This window comes from Cyprinodon tularosa, unplaced genomic scaffold (assembly GCF_016077235.1).
Source record: "Cyprinodon tularosa strain WSP-4 unplaced genomic scaffold, ASM1607723v1 ctg66, whole genome shotgun sequence".
NCBI classification, from domain to species: domain Eukaryota; kingdom Metazoa; phylum Chordata; class Actinopteri; order Cyprinodontiformes; family Cyprinodontidae; genus Cyprinodon; species Cyprinodon tularosa.
The window spans coordinates 3,043,301-3,067,643 of NW_024039407.1; the positions used below are offsets into that span (position 1 = coordinate 3,043,301).

The 24,343-nt window shown below is 40.6% G+C and overlaps 1 protein-coding gene across 3 annotated transcripts in view; it reads left to right on the forward strand.

Moving 5' to 3' along the window:
• dnmt3bb.1 (DNA (cytosine-5-)-methyltransferase 3 beta, duplicate b.1) overlaps nt 1-24,343 on the forward strand; it is an 82,398-nt gene that overhangs the window by 19,666 nt on the left and 38,389 nt on the right. For all 3 annotated transcript variants that reach the window (XM_038309344.1, XM_038309347.1, XM_038309345.1), the window contains exons 3-4: nt 9,133-9,247; nt 22,818-22,971. In XM_038309344.1, coding sequence (XP_038165272.1) covers nt 9,133-9,247; nt 22,818-22,971 — 269 coding nt within the window. The remainder of the gene's footprint in view (nt 1-9,132; nt 9,248-22,817; nt 22,972-24,343) is intronic.

Here is a 24,343-nt window from a genome sequence, read left to right on the forward strand (position 1 = left end):
AGAGCTGCATGCTTTTTTATTTAAATTCACTAGACAGAACTATATCTAAAAAAAAGAAGAAACGGTTCCCTTATCTGAGGAAATTTAAAAATGAAAAGCAAATCACTGACATTCTGTAAATGGTTAAAAAATAATTTCTAAAGCTTATCTGAGCAACATCTCAATTTTCCAAAGGCAGCTACGGCTGGCCAACAGAGGGCGCCAGGGCGACGCCCCACCCACCCAATGACCCTGATTAAGACATACAAAAAAAAAAAAAAATAATAATAATAAATAAATACATTTTTTTATTTCATTTTAAATCAAAATGTAAAATATTTCCAAATATATTTATATATATATTTTTAGATGTGCAAGATAAATATTTAATTTTCAATGACTAGTAAAGCGTCATTCAATGTTATCGTCGGATTGGTGACGTATTTCCACCCTAGGGTGCAAAAATGTTTGCCCGTAAATTCCGGACTATAGAGCGCACCTGATTTCAAGCCGCAAGCTCTAATTTTAGAAAGAAAATCAATTTTGTACTTTTATAAGCCGCACCGGATTTTAAGCCGCAGGTTTCCCACGTTGTATGGGATATTTACAAATAAAGATATTACACGTGAGCATTTTTTTAAATATGTTTGATTTAATCCGTATGATAAAACAAACAAATACGGTACATATTATGAATGCTTTTTTTTCAAACTACCTGTAACACATTTAAATATACGTATGTGTCGGTAACACGCAAATAACGCTGCATATACCGGTACTTTTAATTGAACAATGCACAGAACATTGCAGCCGACCAGGAAAAGTCATTAATCACTTTCTTCTTCCTCCTGCGCACTAAAACCCTCAAAGTCCTCTTCCTCAGTGTCATGATTGGGTTCAGGGTTCTAACCCACATGCAGAACACAACGGTGGCAGGTTAAAAGTTTGACTGTTTATTGAAGACAAACACAAGTTATATGAATTAATCAGATAAACAGATCCGGGACTGGTCACACAGGGTTCTCTGTAGAGAAGGACAGTTAGGTTAGCCAGGATGCTGAAGATCTTTGTCAGAGGAATTGTGCAGGTTTGTACCTGTGACGTGTTTCAGAGTAGCAGCTGAGGGAGGGAACTGAGTTGGGTCCAGAGGCTTGAAGTTGGCAGAGGGCTAAGCAGCGGCAGGGCTTGACTTCAGACTTAACAATGTTCAGATCCAGACTCTTTCTTCCGATCCTCTTCTTGAGGGCGGGCAGGCAGGTTCAGACAGTTAGATTCAGCTGGTGAGCTTCTGAGAGCCGGCAGGCGGATTTCAGCAGATGAAACTCTTCCAGAGTTCCAGGGTTCAGTCAGGTTTCTTCCTAGGAGGCAGAGAGGACAAAAACTGATCGGATCCAAGTTTCAAGTTCTGGGAGTCAGAGAATCAGACAGGCTGGTTGGCTCAGGCTTTGCTAACCATAACTGGCTTAACACTCTGGCGCTGGAGAGAAGTCCTGCTGCTGCTTATAAGCTGGTCTCCTGATGACTGATGGATCGCAGGTGTGGTCGTCAGCTCAGTTCCAGGAGACCTAGAGGCGCCTTCTGCTGGAGGAAGGTGGACAGACCTTCAGATCCCAACACTCGGTGTCTGAAATGGAACAGCTCCAGGATGCTGTCACTGACTTCAGTCTCATCCTTGTCGCTCTCACTTGAGCACTCGCAGGCCTCTTCATCCCGCAGCAGCCCAGCCTTCAGAAACCCGCCGGTGATGCTGGATGTTTTCACACGGCTCCACGCATTGAGAACCCACTGGCCTCTGTAAATACTCATAAATTTTATTGGTCTGTTTTTCGCGCCGTGAAAAAAAAACATGTATTTGGCGCACTGTATTATAGGCCGCAGTGTTCAAACAGAGGGAAAAAAATAGCGGCTTATAGTCCGGAATTTACGGTAGTTAAAAGGCGTATATGAGCAGTAGCTCCTCTGCAATACAAAAGTATAGGAGAGTGACAGGAGGCGTATTTGCTAACCACCTCCCGCCACAGCGGACATGATTTGTGGGTGATTAACAGGTTGAGGTTGTGACACAATGGAGAGAGAGAGAGAAATGGAGCAAGAAAAGTCCTTTTCCAAGACCTGGTTTAACTACAAGGCTTGACTAACTGCATGTAGCGAGGCTCACACTGTGCTCTGTTTTCCCTGCATCCTTTTTCAAACGTCAGGACTGGTCCAGCATGGATAAAGACAGGTAGGACTGATTTAAAGCACTTTTTTAGAAAAGGCTGACAAGCATGAACAATCTGGGATTCACGTGGAATATAATATAATGTTGTGTATTTTTCCTGGATGTTTGTTAATTTGCATAGTTGTTCTTAAATAAACAGAAAATATAGTTTTTATATATTAAAAAATTTAAAGCTTACTAATAGCTTCTCCTTTATTAAACTGGTACATTATTTTTTTTTATGAAACAATGTTTTATATGTCTATTTTGAATTTATTGCCTCCCCCTGGAGAAAGCTCCACCAGCTGCCCCTGGATTTCGGTAAAATGGTTCAGTAAACTAGTGAGAGCACAGCAGAACTCTTTTGAAAGCTAGTAATTCTGTTGAATCTGGTTTTAAACAAACTTATTGCGTCAGTGTGAACACATTCCAACATCCAGCCATGGTGTTGGCAGTGGGATGGTCTCGGCTGCTTTGGCGCTTCAGAAACGTGAAGAATTGCCACAACTGATGGAACCAGATGTGTACTGTTTTCCAAAAAGTCCTGAAGGAGAAATCTGATAATCGAGTTTTTGCCAAATGTGGCAGTTACTTTCCTTTATATAGCTGGGTTGGTTAGTTTTTTTCTCCCCTTCCTAAATCAAAGCATCGTTTGAAAGCTGTGTTTGTGTATCTGTATTAAAATATGATGCAAAACCTTTCAGTTTGGGAATAAAAGAACAAACAAAAAGATGTTCTTTAAAGTGCATATTGTTTATTTCACCTTTGGTAAAAGTTGTGTCCTATATTACCACTGACATTTTTAGAATGACATGGGCCATCATTTACATTATTTTGTGGCGTTAATTTTAAGGTGCCTTTAAAGCAAAGCTCTTCTGTATTGTAGCAAATCAGTATAAATACTTTCAGAATGTGCTTATGGAGATACGTAAAGGTTTTCAGTGCTTTGTTTGCTGAAATAAGGGCTTTACTTTATCAGTTCACACCTATTCTGGAGCCATAGACTGCTCTAGGGGTGTGCAGTATGGCTTCAAAATCAAATCTCAGATTTTTCCTACTTAATCTGATTAATCAAATATTTTTCTCCTTTAAGTTTCATAATAAAAAAGAATCATTATTCATTTAATCATCCTACCTGGGAGGTGACTTTAATTTAAAGGGCAGCAAAATTCTAGCGGTGAAACAAACTGGTAAATCAATCATGTTTTATAGCAAACAGTGAAAATATAACACACTAAATGTTTGCAGCCGGTTGGTGCTAAACAGGGAGCTAGTTTATCTGTTACGTGTTGACATCTAAGAGCAAAAAGGAGTGGATTGGTAGAAAATATTAAACATTTTCAAACATTAAATCTTTTTAAACTCTCTAATTGTATCCTTACACAAGGGGTTGACGTTAAGGATTTTTACTTTCACATTTCATTTGCTCAGAAACCATTTTTACTTGCCCAGTATAATGTTAGATAAATATAGTTCCTAATATTCATTTTTGTATATATATATATATATATATATATATATATATATATATATATATATATATATATATATATATATATATATATATATCAATGAAACATGTTTTTTTATGTTTTTTGTAATTCAGTATTTTTTAAGTTTACAGGTTCCTGGTGTGTATATGCATGCGTCAGATAATGAACTCAAGCCTACATTACCGTGTTAACATGCTTTTCAATCCTTCCTGCACATTCTTTTCAAACTAAACTTTGCTTTATATTGTTGTGTGCTTGGAAAATATTAATTGTAATGTTAAGGATCTAAAAAAAAACTTGACAGGTTAAAAACTTAAGATAAATCACAAGACAGAAATCAATGTCACAAATGAATAACTTATTTTAGAGTCACGGTATGTTTATACAAGACGATACTATTAATATATTGTGATTTTTCTAGAGAATCATTATACATAGTTATTTTATACAGGGTTTCCACAGCCTTACATCATTTCAGAATTCCCTGACTTTTAACTGACTCAGGATTAGTTTTCCCTGACAAAATAAATGCAGCAACAAGACAATAATAATAACATAACAGGTCACCAATTTAATATGTTTAGCTCCATAACATTTAAATGCACCTCTAAGAGAAAAAAATTTGATGAACTTTTTTAATGTATGACCTGCATCACTGTACAGAAAACTGCCGTATGATAGCCATATTTACACTGTGCGCATGGCATACAATTTTGCCAATTTTCCTAATCCCTGACTGATCATTTTTAATCTAGGGTTATCTGGGTGGTGGGTGAAATGGGTGGAGGGAAAAATAGGTGGTGGGTGTTTTACTGTGCATATATTTTTTTGCCTTGTTGTTTTTTAGCCTGCCAATTCGAAAAAAAATGTGTCTGATTCCGGGACAAAAATCACGCCATCTCGCGGCTTTTTGAAATCACCCGAGAATGTGTAGAAAACAACAAAAATGGCGCCGGCAACGCTTGTGGGTCCTTTTTTAAGCGAATCTCTGTGATTTTAAAGTAATTTTGAGTGATAAATATTGCCCGGCGGGCAAATGCAATGAAATTTGTACTCTCCCGATAATAAAAACTACTTGCCCAGGGCGATCGGGCAATGGTTAACATCGGGCCCTGCTTACACACTAAAATGTTTTGGCCCTTCAACCAATTTTGAATATCAGAGTCAGTTAAATAGCTATGGTAAATTAAAGACATGGTGTATGAGCCTCCTCCACACGGTTACCAAACTCCTTCTAATCAGGGGTGCTTGGGGAAGGGATGCTGGTAATGTCAGTAAAATTACAGTGATAGGCATCCAGGAGGGCGGAGACAGTAAAGCAGACCCAAAGCTCATTATTGGGACTAAGTATCCCCTCTGGCCTGGTAACACCTGGGGGATCCTTCCAGGAAGTTTAGGAATGTATGGGATGTAAGTGATGACTGACTTTTCCTCCTGGACCTTTGATCTCTTCTTATTGAAATATGCTACTTTAGTTGATGAATGTGCAGTTACTCATTCATGGTTCATGGTTGTGTCAAATTGACCCCCTTGTAAAAAATATGTCATTCTGCACTGATGCTTAACAGTCCTCCCCATGTTATGGGTAATTGCATGAGTGAATGCAATCAGCCTTGTTTCTGGATGTTGTGTAACTTCCTGTAACATGCTGCATCAGAGTTTCCTGCCATCTATCATGCTTATCTAACATTCTGCCCTAAAGGGTCTGAATGTTTGCAGTAACCTCTGTATGAGATATACATACTAGCCACGAAAGAACTTAAACACTACTGATAACAGATAGAGGTGTTGCCCTGAATCTCGTTTCTGTGTCTTAGGGCAGATCGGTGTGTCTCCCTGTGCTGACATGTTTGGAAAATTGACCTGTTTGCTGTTTGAAATTTAACCCTGGTCACACACACATTTATGATGTCCCTATACTACAGATGCTTTAAAGCCATCAGTCATTACCACCAGCATAGAGGTGCAGAAGAATGCAGCCTCAAAAGTCGCGGTATTTTATTTTATTCAACATGTAGAAACACATTCAGGTTCACTTTCTTCTTTGCTGGTGTCGCGCTCAAACACTCACACCTAGACAAGCCTGTGTATCTGTTTACCCAAAGGTTTGTATGGGCATGTCAGGTGTGTTTTTACCCGGGGAATTGGAGACGCTGCTGCCCTCCTCTCTCACTTTCTCATTTTTGGTCTTTATTTACCTTCTTCCCTCTCATTTATTTTTTTTTTTTTGGGTGGTAATCCCATATTTTTCATTTTAGCTCCCAAAAAAGATGCCTATCCACCTTGAGACATTGACGAAGATGCCTTTCTCAATGTTTTCATTAAGATTGTTTTTGATATACCAAAACATAATAGTGACCTTGATGTATTTTTCACTTTTTTTTAAGTGGGGAGACTTGACCAAAGCACTTTACACAGCATTCACTCACACAAAGATGGTGGCAAGTTACTTGTAGCCACAGCTGCCCTGTGGCTCACTACCAAAAGCGAATCTGCTGTATACAGGCACCACCGGGCCCTCTGACCACCATCAGGGGGCAATTAGGGTTATTTATCACCCTAAATAAATAATAAACCAAAAATTTTCAGAAAGTCATTGTAATGGAAATGGAGAACATATACTTTTTTTAAGGATTTTCACTAGCAACTGTCTCTGGACACAAGCGTAATACTTTCACTTTATCTCAATGCATGGCTGCTGAATGTACCCAAACCTTTTTTACTGGGCACCTCTTTAGCTGAAGGGGTATTGAGGTTTTGCACCGCCTCAATATCTAAACCAGCGCCAACCTTTCAAACACTTAAAGCAATGTCAACCGCATTAAATTAAGTACTGCAATAAAGTAAGTTGCAATTTACTCACAATTTCTAAAATAACCACCTCTAAAGTACACTTATTTAGGTTTAGCTGTACATTCTACCATGTGACAGAATGTAACATTGCTATCAGTTAAAGAAAACTGTCAAACTGGTTCATTTATTGATTTCATTTCTACTATGTGTCATGATTCTGTCTTATTTGGTTCTGTTTGTGAGTTTTTAGTTACACTTTATTCTATGTCATTCTGCGTTTTCAAGGTTATTGGTTTTATTTACATTTTGTGTCATTCTAGTTGTTTTCTGGTTGTATTTCAGTTCTTATGTATTTCTCATTTACTCTCTGTTGCCCCCTTGTGTCAGTCTCCTTCCACTAACTCCCTTCTAGATCCTTCTGTCCACACCTGCTCCCAATCAGTTGATTACTCCATTCTTTGTTCTGTTTGGCATTTATACTCCTCCTCTGCAGTTACTGTGATGTGCTGGATTCTCTTCATTCCCTCTCTAACATATGTGTTCCCCTTTGTTCTTATTCATGTGTTTCTTCAATAGCTTTTTCTGGATTTATGCTTTTGTTGCCACCACTCGTTATTAAATCTGCAAGAAACCCCCTCAGCTTCCGTCTGCATTTGGGTCCACTACAAACCTCCACCCAACCTGACACTATGCCCCTCTTGTGTTACAATGTGTCACCCCTAGAGTGCACGCCCCACTGCAATAATAATTCGGCCAATGCATGCGTATATCGACAGACAGCAATACAAGGAAGAAACGCTAATGCTGGGCAGAAATGTTAGGCAGCTGATGTATCTATCTGACTCTAGCTGCCAAAGTGTCAGCTGGATTGAGGTCTGGACCTTGACTTAACCATTCTAAAGCATGACATAATGTTTGAAATAATCTGTTTGATTGTAGCTCTGTCTGTATGCTTAGGGTGTTGCTCTTGCTGGAAGGTAACCTCCTACCTCAGGTCTTTAATAGCCTCTTATAGTTTTTCTTTCGCAGGATTGTCCTGGGTTTACCTTCATTCATCTTTTCATTAGCTCTGACCAGCTTTCCTTTTTGTGCTGTAGAATAGTATGCCCAAAGCATGACACTGCCTCCACTATACTATACTGTGTTTCTCATTGTTGCGTTTCCAGTTCATCATATTCACCTTGCATATTGACTTTGGGATTTTAAAATATTTGCTCCGATTGCGTTTCTGAAATTTTATATATATTATATTATTACATTACAAACAGGAGGACCAAAATTTTACTAAGGGCTGTACATTTTTTCAGATATGTGTATAAAATATTACGACCATGTCATGATTTGGCCTGTTTGCTCCTCCCTAATTAGTAATTCCTTTCACCTGTCGTTTTCCCTCCCTGCCTCAATTATAATTTATTCCTCTCACCTGTTTCCTCTGGTTTATATTCAGTTCAGCCTGAGCATTCAGGGCCAGATCATTACTTGTCTTTTTGTTAGTCTGTTCAGTTTTTTTTTTTTTCATTTCATGGTTCATGTCCTGGATCCTAGCTGCCAGTGGAAAGAGGGTTTTAGTGTTTGTCTCGTCTCCTGATCGTCCACTGTTCCTCCCCTGCTGAGTCCTCTGGGTTTTTGGCAATTTATGTGGGGAGGTTCAGTTTTTATCCAGTAAGCCTGGCTCCAGGGAGGAGACCAGTTTAAAGTCCTGCTTAAGTTCCGGTTCCACGTCCTGTCTCGGCTACCCTCTTCCACTGAGCCTGCCTGCCTGCACCTGATCCTGTCTGCTCCTGTGCGTGACCACCTGGTCATGCTTCTGGTCCCTGTCAGACTCTGAACCCTCTGGATGCCTGTGGATGCCTGGAAGTCTGGATCCTGCCACCTGTTTCTGTTCCTGCCTGATCTGGATCCTGCCTGTTCTGTCTGTTTCTGTCTGTTCTGGATCCCTGACCAGGATCGGCTTCCAGCATGTCCTCTGGAACTGCAGCACTTGGGACATTCTAGGACTGGACTGTTAAACCAGAGTGTCTGAGATTGGGTGGTGCCCCGCTCCCCATCCTGCAGCTCCGCTTTTGTTTTGTTTGTTTATTTAATAAATGTTTTTAACTTTCCTACTGACTTTCTCTCCTTGAATACTGGGTCCATCTGTCCTCGGTTCATGACAGACCATTTTCCCCAATCCCTTGTAGAGATTAGCAACCCATACAATCCCAATTTCCTGTTTTCCTCCAGCTGCTTACATTTTGTCTAGACTTTTAATATTATTATAAAATCTGTGAAAAGGCCCTTTTTGTTACTGTTGTTTGGTTGAAGAATGTCAACAATGTGAAACAAAATAAGCACCAACTTCTGTCTTTAATGAGAAAGAAACACACAGAAAAAAAAATGTCGTCTTTTCCAAGTGTTTAGTTGTTTAATTCAGTACAGATGTTGCATAAAAACAAATAAAACCCCCCTTTATGTATTTTTTGCCTGGTGTGTCTCTCTTTAAATTACCCTTTAATGGCAGGTTGGCCTTACAGCTGGAGATTTTAGCTGCCAGCTCCTCTATCCTGTAAAAATCAAGGAAACTCTTTATTGTAGGGTTTTTGTCTGGATAAATGTGATCATCTTGATTAACCTTTGTATTAAAATCAGGTTCTTAATTTTTCTCCTGTTTTGTCTCTTATCTAGGTTTGAAAAGGAGTCAGGACACCTACTGGACCAGTCAAGCACAGCACTAATGCCTTCCAACAAGTATTCTGGTGCTATCTTAGAGGAGAGCAGCAACGTGACTGCCACTGCCACAGTAAGACACACTCACAACTTTCAAGTTAGGAAAGATAGAGTTAGGAATATAGCTGAGGGAAAAAAACAACCCAGAGCTCATCCATCTCTTCCTGCATGCATACAGACGCTCTTCACACCTCTCTGTGACCCAGCTGTGCAATAAAGCAGTGCCTGTCGCTCTGCCAAGACAGATGCCTGGACAGGAGTGCCAGCATGTCATACGAGTCTAATTGAGAATGCATGTTGGTGGTGAGGGTGTCTGCTTCTGCTGCACACAAACAGATGCATCCGCAAGGGGTTGGTATAAGAAGAGGCTGAATAGATACGGGGATGGAGGCAGCAGAGGGAGGGAGCAGGGATGAGTGAGAGCAGCAGGATAAAAATTACATAGAAATGAAAATGAAAATATTTGAATACTTTGGGCTGCAAAGACTTTTTCAGTATTCCAGTTCAGCCTCTGTTTTACGCAACCTTTCAGCCACTGTTTCAAACCTTTGCTCTTTCAGTCATAAAGGCCAAATGGGGCTTCCATCGTCCGTTGCCACTTCTTCCTCTTTTTCACTCCTGTATATCACTCTCTCTGAAAGGCAGACTTCCTTCCTTCAAACATCTGCTGTTCTTTCTGTTCCCCCTCTCTTTGCTGAACTTCTGTCTTCATTCAACTTTAATGCGAGAGGCTGATAGTGTTAAAAAAAAATGCAGGTTGAAAACTACAGAGAGTTAGGTTAACATTAATATTTATTTGTTGTACTATGCTTTGTTCAATGAATGTTATGCTGCTGTTTGGTCTCTCTTAAATGGAGGGACATTGAAAAGGTAAATGTGTATTCAGCAGAGTTCAGTCTGTGGGTTGCAGCCATGACAAATTTACCAAACCCTCTCTGTAAATAAAAAAAACAAACATATTTTGCAATTCCTTTTACGGGTTTGTGTTAATTATCGGATTTAATAAAAAAAAAACAGTAGCCCCTGAAGTGAGTAAGAGAAACATACAGATCAATGGCAGCCTTCCGATGCTGGTAGTCAGCTTATTGGTTTGGGTTGAGGTTGAGTCTTATGAGAGGTAATTTTCTTTCCCTCCTATCTTAAATTCTGGTGGTAGTTTGCAAAAAAATTGGTGGGAAACTCTTGAAGACTGAATTTAGCCCCTAAGAGTCAAGATATGTGTTTCCCTCTGGTTCCAGAATCTGTTCTTTATATCTCTCTTCTTTGATAATATCATGAACCGAGGACAGATGGAGCCAGTATTCAAGGAGAGATAGTCAGTAGGAAAGTTCAAAAAGTTTATTAATAAATAAAACAAAAACTAAAGTGGAGCTGTGGCTCGCGGACACTGCAGAATGGGGAGCGGGGCACCGCCCAATCACAGACACTCTGCAGGAGAAACACAGGTAGGTGACCACGATCATCTGACAGAAGGTGATTATCTGAGTTGGCCACTTACCTGGTTTAAGAGTCCAGTCCAAGAATGTCCCCAAAGCTGCAGTTCCAGAGGACTTGCAGGAAGCCGATCCTGGTCAGGGATTCAGAACAGACAGGAACAGGAGACAGATCAGGCAGGAACAGACAGGTGGCTGGATCCAGGCTTCCAGGCATCCACAAGCTCCCAGGAGGGTTCAGAGTCTGACTGGGACCGGAAGCATGACCAGACGGTCACGCACAGGAGCAGACAGGATCAGATGCAGCTGAGCAGGCTCAGTGGAAGAGGGTAGCCGAGACGGGACGTGGAACCAGAACTTAATGCAGGACTTTTAACTGGTGTCTTCCGTGGAGCCAGGCTTACTGAGATAAAAACTGAACCTCCCCACATATAGAGCCAAAAACCCAGACGACTCAGCAGGGGAGGAACAGTGGACAATCAGGAGACGAGACAAACACTAAAACCCTCTTTACACTGGCTGCCAGGATCCAGGACATGAACTAAGGCAAAAACGGAACAGACAGACTAATAGAAAGACAAGTAATGATCTGGCACTGAATGCTCAGGCTGAACTGAATATAACCAAGAGGAAGCAGGTGAGAGGAATAAATTATAATTGAGGCAGGGAGGGAAAACGACAGGTGAAAGGAATGACTAATTAAGGGAGAGCAAACAGGCCAGATAATGACAGATAATTATAAGCCTTGTTTCTCAAGTAAAGGAGATGCCACCCCGCATCACCATACTGCCCCCACCAAAAGCAGTTTAGGAGGGAACATCCCAATTACCAACCTCTGATGCACAGATTCATTGTCCTGAGCCAATGCTACAACAAAGAAATAGTTGACCAAACATATGTCCTTCTCTAACTCTCCATCCATGTTCTACTGTTTAACCAAGACTAGGGCTATAGCTTTTACAAAGAGGTTCTCCATTTAGCTAAGCTGGAGGAAACACAAAGTATTCCAAAGCTTTTTTTTTGGCTTTGTTGGATGTGCTTAGAGATCTTTTCTTCATTTGAAGGCATTTAGAGGCTATATCTGACAGACTCTGCACTCTCACAAACTCAATGTCCTTGCCCAATTCCTAAAGCTGTCACTCATCTATAAAGAGTGGGAAAATATAATAGAAAAATTGGATGTTTCTATGTTTTCCTCCAGGTTTCATCTTGTAAAGGTAAAGAGCTAAAACTATCCATCCTCTTTCTTAAAACTCTAAGCTATACCATAGACACAATCCAAATTACTTTGTAGGGGAGTACCCTTTGAAATTTTCTTTTTCTGTTCCTGTTACCAAAACTCTCCTCCATACCTGCCTCACAGTGTGACATGAAATCACAGATTAGAGTCAGGACCAGAGATGGCAAAAGTACTCACTTTCAGTACTTGAGTAAAAGTACAGATACTTGTGTTAAAAAATACTCTGGTAAAAGTGGAAGTACTGATTTAACTTCTTTACTCAAGTAAACGTAACAAAGTACAGGCTTGTAAATTTACTTAAAGTAGAAAAGTAAAAGTAGAAACCACTTTTTTCATGCCGTTGCCTACATTTTAAATGGATGTCTGCCAATAGGACTAGATCTCCGTTGTGTTCATTTTCAATCATCTCGTCGTCCATGCTACTATGCTAACGCCACCGCCACCAAGCTGCAATGATTTGCCGCGAATGAATACCGCCGAATTTGTCGATTCATCTTGTAGTGGTGTGTCAAATGCAACGTAGATTCCCATCCATTCAGATTGAATTTGGTATTGATGACGTGAAAAATAATAACGGTAACTCCATTGAAATGATTCAAAACCAAAGTAACGAGCCAATTTTTTTAAAATGTAAGGAGTAGAAGTAAAAAGTCGCCATAAAAATAAGTAGTAAAGTAAAGTAAAAATATCAGAAAAATCTACTTGAGTACAGTAACGAAGTATTTGTACTTCGTTACTTCCCATCTCTGGTCAGGACCAAATATTCCTCTAAGATTCAAACAACTAAATATGAGGTGACTGATAGTTGCACAGTGTACATCCAGCATTAGACCTCATTAAGGCCTGAAAAGGAATTGATAAATAAAAGTTCAATGAATGAAAATTTTCAAATATCTCATTAGTAGTAGTAGCAAATGCATTAGCTTTTTTTGAAAATCACTGTACCGATATTAAAGCCTTCCTATAAGTTATTCCAATCCTACTTATGTTACCTCTGTCTGACTGGTTATCTGCCCAGGTATTACCTCTTAATTATACCAAGTCTATGCATCCCTTAGGGCCGCGGTTCTCAAAGTGTGTGGCGCGACCCACTGGTGGGGAATTGAGACGTGACAGGTGGGGCGCGCCAAGTTCCGGTGTGTGTGTGTGTGTCGTGTGACTATAAATGTAGAACGTGTGAGAGCAAACTGTCCTTATAGCTGTATGTTGCCGCTTTTTAGACCAATCAAACCCACAAAGTAATCCTTACTAGCCTACATACAGTCTAATTAAAAGAACATTAGATATGAGAAAAATTTCACCTGGAACTGAAGTGCCAAAATAATGATTGACGTGACGTCAGCATATTATTTGTAACGGAATAAACTTTCGCGCCCCAGTGTTGCCAACTTTGTCGCTATATTTCAGACCCCTCCAGCGACTCTTTTTCAAAAAAGCGACTAGCGACAAATCTAGCGACTTTTGGAGACTCTTACGTGAAAGCACGTATCGTTCCTTTTCTTGTCCTCCAGCGGCAGGTGCTGCCGTGGGGCGCCTTCTCCCTCCCAACCCCATTCTCCCCCGCTATCGCAGGAGTCCCTCTCAGCGCTGCAGTCAGACACACCACAGCGTCCAGACTGCAAATAAAGCGCACATGCGCCGGGATTGACGGCGCAGGTTGATCATAATTAACTGAATTTGAAATATTTTATCTTAAATAAATAGGACCAGTTTATTGAAATGACGTCTGACTCCACCCTGAGGCTCAGGTTTAATGCTCAGACTCATAGTGAATTCTGGTTTGGAGTGGAGAGGGAGTATCCACTCATCGGGCAGAGAGCTGTGTGCATTCTTCTTCCCTTTGCCACATCATGTCTCTGTGAGATGGGCTTTTCAGCTGTTGCTTCACTGAAAACAAAATACAGATCTCAGCTGAACATTGAGCATGACTTGAGAGTGGCAGTATCAAGCCTGCAACCCCGTTTTGAGAAACTGTGCAATGCAAAACAGGCTCATTGCAGCCACTGATGCAGGGATAAATAGACCTGTCTTGCCAGATGGATTTCACTTCTTTTCTTTTATTAACAGATTGCAGAGTGGAACTTTAATTTTTTCTATCTTTGAGCTTGATACAAATTTTGACACAGCTGCATTTTTATTTTCTTTATTTTTGAGCTTGCTGGCTTTTGATGTAGATAGTTTGTATTTAGATACTACTTGTTCAATAAAATTGGAACATTTTAAGATTGTTGCATATTTCATTACCATTGTGTTGGGGCGATGGGGACAGGTGGGGCTTGAAAATTCCCCCTTGTCCAAAGTGGGGAATGACAGAAAAAGTTTGAGAACCACTGCCTTAGGGAGTAAGCAGGTGTAGAGATTGTATAGTTTGATGTTCTGTGTCTTTGTTGGGGGAAACAAGCAGGGAAGTGATTGTGTTAGGAAAATAAGTCTAGCATTCTTTAAAGTGTAAGGAGAATGTATAAGGAGACAGAAACGCCCTCAGGCTCGGGCTTGTTTGTATTTGTGGAAATCTCGGCTCATGTTAAGTCTGCTAAAGCGAAAACCTGAAAGTCTACAAATTGAGTAATTCAGGAATTAAATGTGTGTTTGTGAATTTTGTTTGCCGCTAGCTTAGGTTGGAAGGCAAGCTGCCAATATCCTAATCTTTTTGAGGCGGTAATGTTTTCACCCACCTCTCAGCATCCCGTAGGGTTCCTGCTTTTAAACTATTTCTCCAAAGTCAATAGAAAAACTTAAAGAGATGTATTTTGTGGTGGAAAACATTTTTGAACTTTAGTGAAAATATTTTTAGAGTGAAGTTTTACTAATAGAATTTGGTGTTCACAAAAGAAAAGGCTGGATTTGTCGCTGAGGATCAAATGTGATTCTCTACGTGAAGTAATACAGGTGCTGGTCATAAAATTAGAATATCATGAAAAAGTAGATTGATTTCAGTAATTCCATTTAAAAAGTGAAACTTGTATATTATATTCATACATTACATACAAACTCATATATTTCAGATGTTTATTTTGTTTAATTTTGATGATTACAAATGACAACAAATGAAAATCTCAAATTCATCATATCAGAAAATTAGAATATTGTGAAAAGGTTCAAAATTGATGGCCCCTGGTGCCACACTCTAATCAGCTAATTAACTCAAACCACCTGCAAAAGCCTTTAAATGGTCTTTCAGTCTAGTTCTATAGGCTACACAATCATGGGGAAGACTGCTGACTTGACAGTTGTCCAAAAGACGACCATCGACACCTTGCACAAGGAGGGCAAGACACAAAACGTCATCGCTAAAGAGGCTGGCTGTTCACAGAGCTCAGTGTCCAAGCACATTAATAGAGAGGCGAAGGGAAGGAAAAGATGTGGTCGAAAAAAGTGTACAAGCAAGAGAGATAACCGCACCCTGGAGAGGATTGTGAAACAAAACCCATTCAAAAATGTGGGGGAGATTCACAAAGAGTGGACTGCAGCTGGAGTGAGTGCTTCAAGAACCACCACACACAGACGTATGAAAGACATGGGTTTCTGCTGTCGCATTCCTTGTGTCAAGCCACTCTTGAACCACAGACAGCGTCAGAAGCGTCTTGCCTGGGCTAAAGAGAAACAGGACTGGACTGCTGGTGAGTGGTCCAAAGTCATGTTCTCTGATGAAAGTAAATTTTGCATTTCCTTTGGAAATCAAGGTCCCAGAGTCTGGAGGAAAAGAAGAGAGGCACTTCATCCACGTTGCTTGAAGTCCAGTGTAAAGTTTCCACAGTCAGTGATGGTTTGGGGTGCCATGTCATCTGCTGGTGTTGGTCCATTGTGTTTTCTGAGGTCCAGGGTCAACGCAGCCACATACCAGGAAGTTTTAGAGCACTTCATGCTTCCTGCAGCTGACCAACTTTTTGGAGATGCAGATTTCATTTTCCAACAGGACTTGGCACCTGCACACAGTGCCAAAGCTACCAGTACCTGGTTGAAGGACCATGGTATCCCTGTTCTTAATTGGCCAGCAAACTCTCCTGACCTTAACCCCATAGAAAATCTATGGGGTATTGTGAAGAAGAAGATTCAATACACCAGACCCAACAATTCAGAAGAGCTAAAAGCCACTATTAGAGCAACCTGGGCTATCATAACACCTGAGCAGTGCCACAGACTGATCGACTCCATGCCACGCCGCATTGCTGCAGTAATACAGGCCAAAGGAGGCCCAACTAAATACTGAGTGCTGTACATGCTCATACTTTTCATGTTCATACTTTTCAGTTGGCCAACATTTCTATAAATCCTTTGTTTTTATTGGTCTTCAGTAATATTCTAATTTTCTGATATGATGAATTTGAGATTTTCATTTGTTGTCATTTGTAATCATCAAAATTAAACAAAATAAACATCTGAAATATATGAGTTTGTATGTAATGTATGAATATAATATACAAGTTTCACTTTTTAAATGGAATTACTGAAATCAATCTACTTTTTCATGATATTCTAATTTTATGACCAGCACCTGTAAGGTTGTGGCACCAATCTGTGGAGGTGCCACGTGACTCTATATAGTCACGTGGCACCCGGAATCAATCCATTTTGTTCTTCTCGCGCGCAGGTGTGTTGAGTACAGGAGTGTGGTCGTGTGAAGCTGGTTGCTTCTGTGTATACCACTAGTTTCCTGGCTGCTTGTTGCTGGTAGCCCCGTGACCGGGTTTGGTCGGAGCTGCGGGTAAGTCTCGCCCTCCAGGGGCTGCACAAGCTGCTTTCACCTTACCAGATCTGCGGTGACTGGTAAGTTTTCGTTCTTTTCTCAGCAGTAGTTTACTGTTCGCTTTGATTTGCCACGTTAATTTTTTGGCTCTTTTGACTCACGGTAGCGTTTCTGCTCGCGCTGAGTTGTTTTCAGTTTGTTTGCCTAGGCCCACCAGTAGCGTTTCTGCTTGCGTTGGGTTCTTCTATAGTTTGTTTATCTACACTCACCAGTGGCGTTTCTGCTCGCGCTGAGTTGTTTTCAGTTTGTTTGCCTAAGCCCACCAGTAGCGTTTCTGCTCGCGTTGGGTTCTTCTATAGTTTGTTTATCTACACTCACCAGTGGCGTTTCTGCTCGCGCTGAGTTGTTTTCAGTTTGTTTGCCTAAACCCACCAGTAGCGTTTCTGCTCGCGTTGGGTTCTTCTATAGTTTGTTTGCCTAAACTCACCAGTGGCGTCTCTGCTCGTGCTGAGTTCATTAGTTAATAATCGATTTGCTAGTGGCATTTCTGCTCACGCTGAGTTTGGGACCTCTACGGGGGTTTTCCTACAACGGAGTCGCCAGTAGCGTTTCCTGCTCGTGTTGACTTGTCCTTGGTAGCGGGCTGATCACGCCTTTCAGCAGTATGATGCTGGATAATTTATGTTGCTCGACCTGTCTGGCTCCACTTCAGCCCGATGACGGGCATGACTTGTGTCCCTCCTGCCTCGGTGTGGAACATCTCCGGGAGGCGCTGTCAGATGACGCTTGCCCCAACTGTCGCGTCATGCCCCGGTCGGTCAGACTGGATCGGTTGGCTGCACTGGAGCAGCCTACCGACTGGGCGGGCGCTTCGCCGCGTGCTCGTTTGCCGATGGAGAAAGCAGTGTGCAAACGATCTACTGTGGCTGCACCTTCGGTACCGACAAAGCGTGCTAGACGGACCGATGCAGGGAGGTTGTCCACGAGAGTGGATCATCTCACTACTGAGCTGGCCCAAATGAAAGCCCTCCTCCAGTCCTTTCAGACTGCTGGTGATCGTGGCACGGCTCTCCCTACCGAGCAGGATGAAACGTCAGTCAATGACGACGATGCTGTTTCTGTGGCGGCCTCTGGCACCCATTTCTGTGAGGACCTTCCGGAGCTGGGCTCCGGGGCCTCTGGGTCGGACTCCATTGCCTCCCAGGAGGATACGGGGGAGTCTGTGACATCCGCTATTCGAACGGCTCTTGCCCGTTTACAAATTAGTGTTCCTCAGGCCCAGCCTGCGGCTTCCAGCGCCTTCTTTAGGCGCAGTAGGTCAGAGACTGCCTTTGTGGTTCCTCCCTCGGTGGAGTATGTGCGGGAACTGCATGCTTGCTGGTCAGACACCAAGGCGTTTTTTTTTTTTTTTTTTTAAATATATGTTTATTAAGTTTTCAAAGTGAAACATACAAAAATCACACACCCGAGTATAAAGCATACATATATATTAAAAAATTAAGTTTCAAGAAAAAATATACTCTTACCAGTACAACAATAGTAGTAATGCAAAAAGCAAAAAAAAAAAAAAAAGACAGACAGACAGACAGAAAAAACCCTTCATAAACAGAGGGAAAGAGAGGAGAGAAAGACAGGAAGAGAGAGAGGACGAAAAAAAAAAAAAAAAAAAGTAAATAAAATAAACATAAAAAATGGAAACAAGCCAGACTAATTATCTAAATAACTGTTACACTGCACCGGGTACCATTTACACTTTAGAATAGTACTACATATCTATGAAGGCACAGGTGGCATACTAAGAAACTGAGCGACTGTCAGGGTCAGTCTTAGACTGAGAGATATGGTCCAGAACTGGCTGCCAAATACTACAGAACTTATTAGTGGAGTCCTTAACATCATACCGCAGTTTTTCCAAATAAAGAATATCAGTAAAATCGCTTATCCACATTTTAAACCAAGGAACCTTGTCAGTTTTCCACAGCCTTAATATTACTTTCTTAGCTATTATCATTCCATAAACCACAGTCGTTTGTATAGAAATGCTGAAGTTCCTAAGGGAGGGAGAGTATCCAAACAATGCAATTTGGGGGTCCGGAATCAAGGTACATTTACACACTTCAGAGAACCATTTGAAAATGTCACACCAATATTGAAAGAGCTTGGGGCATGACCAGAACAGATGAGACAAGGACCCATCAGCAGATTTACATCTATCACATTTTGGAGATATTGATGGGAATATTCTATGCAATTTTATTTTTGAATAGTGGAGTCTGTGAAACACCTTGAACTGAATTAACTGGTGCTTTACATTAATAGAGCATGATCGAATCCTCCCAAGACCCTCCTCCCAGACCTCACTCCCAATCTGCAAGCCCAGCTCCCCCTCCCATGCAGCCCTCAGAGAGTCTGTGGCAAAATTAATTCCCTCTGTAAAAATGCCAACAAAGCTTGAAATTACTTTTTTTGATTCTGGGGAGCCCAACAGCATTCTGCCCAATTTATTTTCTTCGGGGAGAGATGCAAAGTTTGGGATGTTAATTTGAACATAATTTCTAATTTGCAGATATCTGAAAAAATCTGTACCCGGAAGAGAGAAACGGTCCCTCAGCATTGCAAATGAAGCAAACTTTTTGTCGATGTACAAATCTTTGATTGTAGTTAGGCCTTTTAGCCTCCAATTTTTGAATGATATATCCGATAATGATGGGGGGAAAGCATGGTTGCAGTAAATTGGGGTGTGAACTGAGGTATTCGGTAGGTCACAATGTACCTTAATTTGTTTCCATATCTTTAAACAGTTTAAAACAATCAAATTATTTACTCCACTATTTCTGGGGGAAATTGGTGCTGAGAAAAGAAGTGCCTGAAGAGAACTGTTTCCGACAGTGCTTCTTTCGATAGCCACCCAGGGGGGTGGATTTGCAAAGAGGTCTTTAGCATCACCCTCCTGCCAGTAGACCAAGGCCCTTGCATTCGCTGCCCAATAGTAGTGTTGAAAGCATGGTAAGCCTAATCCCCCCATCTCTCTTGGTTTATGTAAATGAGTTTTTGATATTCTATGGATTTTAAAACCCCAGACAAAGGGCAAAATTATTGAGTCCAACGATTTAAAAAAGGCCCTTGTTAAAAAAATTGGTAGGCTCGGAAAGAGGTACAAAAATTTAGGCAAAGACACCATCTTAATGGCGTTTATTCGGCCCATCATTGAGAGTGGGAGTGTTCTCCATTTCTCAACATCTTTCCGAAGATTATCCACTTTTACTAAAAAGTTCAGTTTGAAAATTTCTTTTGGGTCTTTTGGCAAAATAACTCCAAGATATTTCAGTTTGTCGGTTATCTTAAATAAAAGATTATCTAAGAATTCAGTAGGGAGACCTGCACCCAGTGGCATAAATTCAGACTTTTGCCAATTAATAGTATAACCTGAAATCTCACCAAATGACTGAATAAGATCTAGAAGAATAGACCAAGGCGGACAACAGGTCAGTAGGGAAATATCATCATCCCAACACACAGAGATTGGGTCCCCAGCCCCAACAACAACAAGCCCACTAAACGTAAGGGCAGCTGACCTGCGACAGCAGATCATAACGAAACTGGATCCCCTAGTACGACGACCAAGACTGCCAAGGCTAAGTGACAGAGAACCCTCTGAAAGTCTTCTAGAAGATGTAAATGCAGCACTACATACTATCCCTACTAAAGATATAACTGAGACCAATGAGCTGACCTACGCCACAGCTACAGTGATCCTAGAGATGCTTGGCTATAAGATAAACACCACACAATTTTTGTGTCTTGCATTGTAGTAAAATTTATTAGTAACATTCAGTCATAAAAGTACAAAAATGCCATTGTGCCTGGTCCTTAAATTTGATAGAACTGGTCCTCAGAAGTCCTTAAAAAGTCTTTGATGGTTGCCAAGTTGTGGGAACCTTTTTAAATACAAGTAGGATGTTGTACTGAAGAGGCCCCAAAATAACCTTGACAGATGTCCCAAATGTTATATTCTTTTCCTTGCTGCTCTGTGCATGCAGGCAGTCAAAGGTCTAAGCAATGCTTGGGTTGGATTTTAACCCTTTATAGGGCATTCAGTGAACGACTTTAAACACCTAAATTTCAAGCAAAGAGTACACTGCAAGAAACTGAAATCTAAGTAAGTCAGTTTTTCTTAAAATAAGCGCATCAATAAGTGCATTTTTTGTTGAACTGAGCAGCACTGCAAAAACAATCCAGAAATAAGTAAAAAATGGCTTAAATTAAGTATATTTAGCCTTAATTTGAGCAGGTAAATAAGATGATTTGCCAATGGAATGAGTATTTTCACTCTTAAAATAAGATAGTTAGATAATATTTACTTGAAATAAGACGATAAAATAGTTTTTTCTTATTTTAAAAGGAAATTGTCTTGTTCCATTGGCAAAGTGTCTTACTTATCTCCTCAAATCAAGGAAAAACACACTTATTTTAAGAAAAAATAACTTATTGAGATTTATATTTTTTGCAGTGAGGTAAGTGAGATACTTTGCAAATGGAATAAGAAAATTAACATTTAAAATAAGGGGGGAAAATGCAGTCTCCTATTTCAAGTGCATAATATCAAATTATCTGATTTTAAGGATAAAAATGCTCCTTCAACTGGGAGATTTTCTTATTTACCTACTCAGTTTAAGGGTAAATACACTTACTTTAAAACATTTTCACAAATTTATAAATAATTTTTGTAGTGTATTAGTGGAATCCAGGACAAGACCTTATTACCTTTGTAACATTAAAAAAGATGTATATTTTGATGGCATAAATGAATGTCAATGTAATAACAAGAAATGCCAACTTGCCCGTATATATTAAGAAAAATAACTATAAGAAATTCATGAAAAACATTCTTGAGAGTAAAAGAAATGGCACTCCATTTGTAAAGGGTATGCAAGTGATCAAAAATGGTAACTCAACCTATAAAGGGTTAACAGGACTGAACAGAGCTATAAAAACAATCTTTCAGGTAGGAGTACCCTCAGAACTATGTTCTAGTTATCCTCTCAACAAACAAGCACACTTTAAATAAATGACTCACTCGCTTTCACTTTTTCAAATAAATGTTTATACTGTCTTGTATTTTTTGCGTTATGTCTTAATTGTTGAGTCAGATGGAAACAACGTCAATGCATTATAAGCTGCCTGTACTTTGACTGAAGTACAGAGTTGGGTGTCTGATTTTGTTTTTTTTTGCTACATAAACTATACATTTTACAGCAGGACCAACGCCCCGAGTAAAGCTCATTGTTCCACTGACTCATGTAGAGCTGCTTTCTTAGGCCTTTTATCCTTAGGGGGATTTGAAGATTTTAAGATGACACTAGAAATTGTTCTGTCATCAGTCTTCCAACCTTGCCCACTGATCTCTGCAGCTCCATTGTGTTATTAAATTGCTTGGTTTAGGGCTGTTCACACTTTACTCATCATGTGCACTACCCTGTTTCCTGTTACGTCTTGTTATATAAATTCTTATCGAGGTGGAGCAAAATAATTTCATTTAAGGACCGTTATATGTAACCAGAGGTAGCTACCGGTGTAGAAGCCCACTTGGCCCCTCACTGTTCCAAGTAACTATATCTACAAGGAATGGTGGTTTCATTCTAAAAACCTCCCCATTTGTTGATGAGTACTGTTTTAAATAACCGACGCAAACTGCAAAACGCATGTTTAACAAGAGTTCTGTCTCCAACAGCTGTGTTTGGTGCCCCCTTACCTGCAAGCAAATATTCACAAACTCAATATTCACAAACTCCCAAAAACAAATCTTTCTAGGAGACAACAGATACAGAAATGTTTTTGACCAGTGAAATGCAGTGACGTGTATGACAACACGTCAGATGTTTTTTAAACGAGCAAAAGGACACAGCTTTTGCCTTGGTGGGTAGGAAGGTGATGTATGTTCCCACTGACTGTATTTGGTAAGAGTTTGATTTAACAGTTACTCCACTAGTGGCAAAACAAATAAAGCTGCTACTGTTGCTGGCTAAAAAACTCATGGAAGGAAGGTACCCAATGAGCTCGAAGAATTGTACTGAATGTCCCAGATCCATATGCGTAGCTCCATTTAAATTCTACATTGTATCGATCCGGCTTATGCCAGGTTAAGTGTCCCCTTGATTAATAATAAGGTTTTTTTATTTGGCTGATGTGAGTAACATGTTAACAGTCTTTCCACCTCACCCCTCCCCTCCTCTACGTGTCACTGCTATATAACGTTCATGAACACATGATGTTTTATCCTCAGGCAGCAGTGAATGGAGCCACGCCACTTGTTGCAGAAAGCCCAATGGAGAACGACAGCGGCGTTGAGTTGATCAATGACAACAGCCCCATGACTGCAGCTGAACCGCCCTCTCCCTTCAGCCCCAAACTGAACGGAGGTGCTGCCTCACCCCCAGGTACATTTATGGTTCAACACTGTCTCTATAAAACATCTCATTTTAGGCCTTTTTTACTCAATGTACTTTGAATAAAGATTTATATACAGTGGAATCCACTTATAGAGGTTCATGGATATAGTAATGAACCGCTTACATAGATCAAAAGGCTTTGGACAGAATCATTTCTATACAAAGGCTATTTAAATAATTTGTTTATAGTAATCAGAAAATCCGCTTATAGTGTTTATTTTTGGTCATTTTATGAATGTTAACATGTGTGAAAATTACTTTAAAATTACATCTCGGAGGTACAAGAGTGCTTTGGTGCGGGTACCAGTGCAGTGAGGAGGGCGAAGAGGATGAAGAAGAGGAGACTGTTGTCCCTTCCAGAGCTGAGATGTTAGACGTGCACCGGTGGCACAGCAGAGCCGACGCACAGAATAAGTTACATAGGTCCTAGGGATGGAACAGTTTATGAAAACTGTCCGAACAGTTCGGTTCGACTGTCTTGGTTCGATTCGCGTGTGTTGCGTTTGGTTCATGCGCTGCTCCTTTTTCTCATAGGCGAAGCGTGTACACTCAAGAGCAGAAGGTGGCGGTACTGCGACCAAAGCCAACCACCAGTAGTAAACAAGAAGAAGAAGCAAAGTAGCGTAGCCAGGTGTAGCAGAAAAAAAATCTGTTGTTGTGGAGAATTGTGTGGGTATGGCGAGTGGGAAAGAACAGGAATTGGAAGACGCGCCAGCAGCACTTTATAGGTCTGCTGTATGGGACCACTTTGCATTTAGAGTGACCTACGATGACGGCGGAAAGAAAGTTGTGGATAAAAGTGCAACAGTGTGCAAGCATTGTGCAAAACGTGTTGTTTATGCTAACAGCAACACAACCAACATGTCAGCTTATTGATTTTCCTAACAATCAACAAATACCGAACCGAAAACCGTGATCATGAAACCATGAACCGAACCGAACTGTGGTTTTTGTGAACCGTTCCACCCCTAATAGGCCTACTGTAGGCTATCAGAGTTATGTCCGCGTACTGCGCAGTACCGTGCTGTGATTAAGCATTTGTTTCAAACTTTATTTTCAGACTTGTTTAAAAAAAATGCGCCAGCGGCACAGCAGAGCCGACGCACAGCACATAATAAGTTACGTAGGCTAACAGAGGTATGTCTGCGCACAGCGCAGTATACTGTAATTAAAGTTGCATGGCACTGTAATAAATTTCAGTAAATGCGGGAAAGCTATCCGTTTCATTTCATTTTACATACAAATGGCATTAAGATGATATTCTGCATAAAAAAATAAGTGAAATAAAGGTAAATCCGGTTTTAATAGTCAACCGCTTAAAGTGTTCAAATTGGCTCTGGACCAACGTGACCCTTATAAG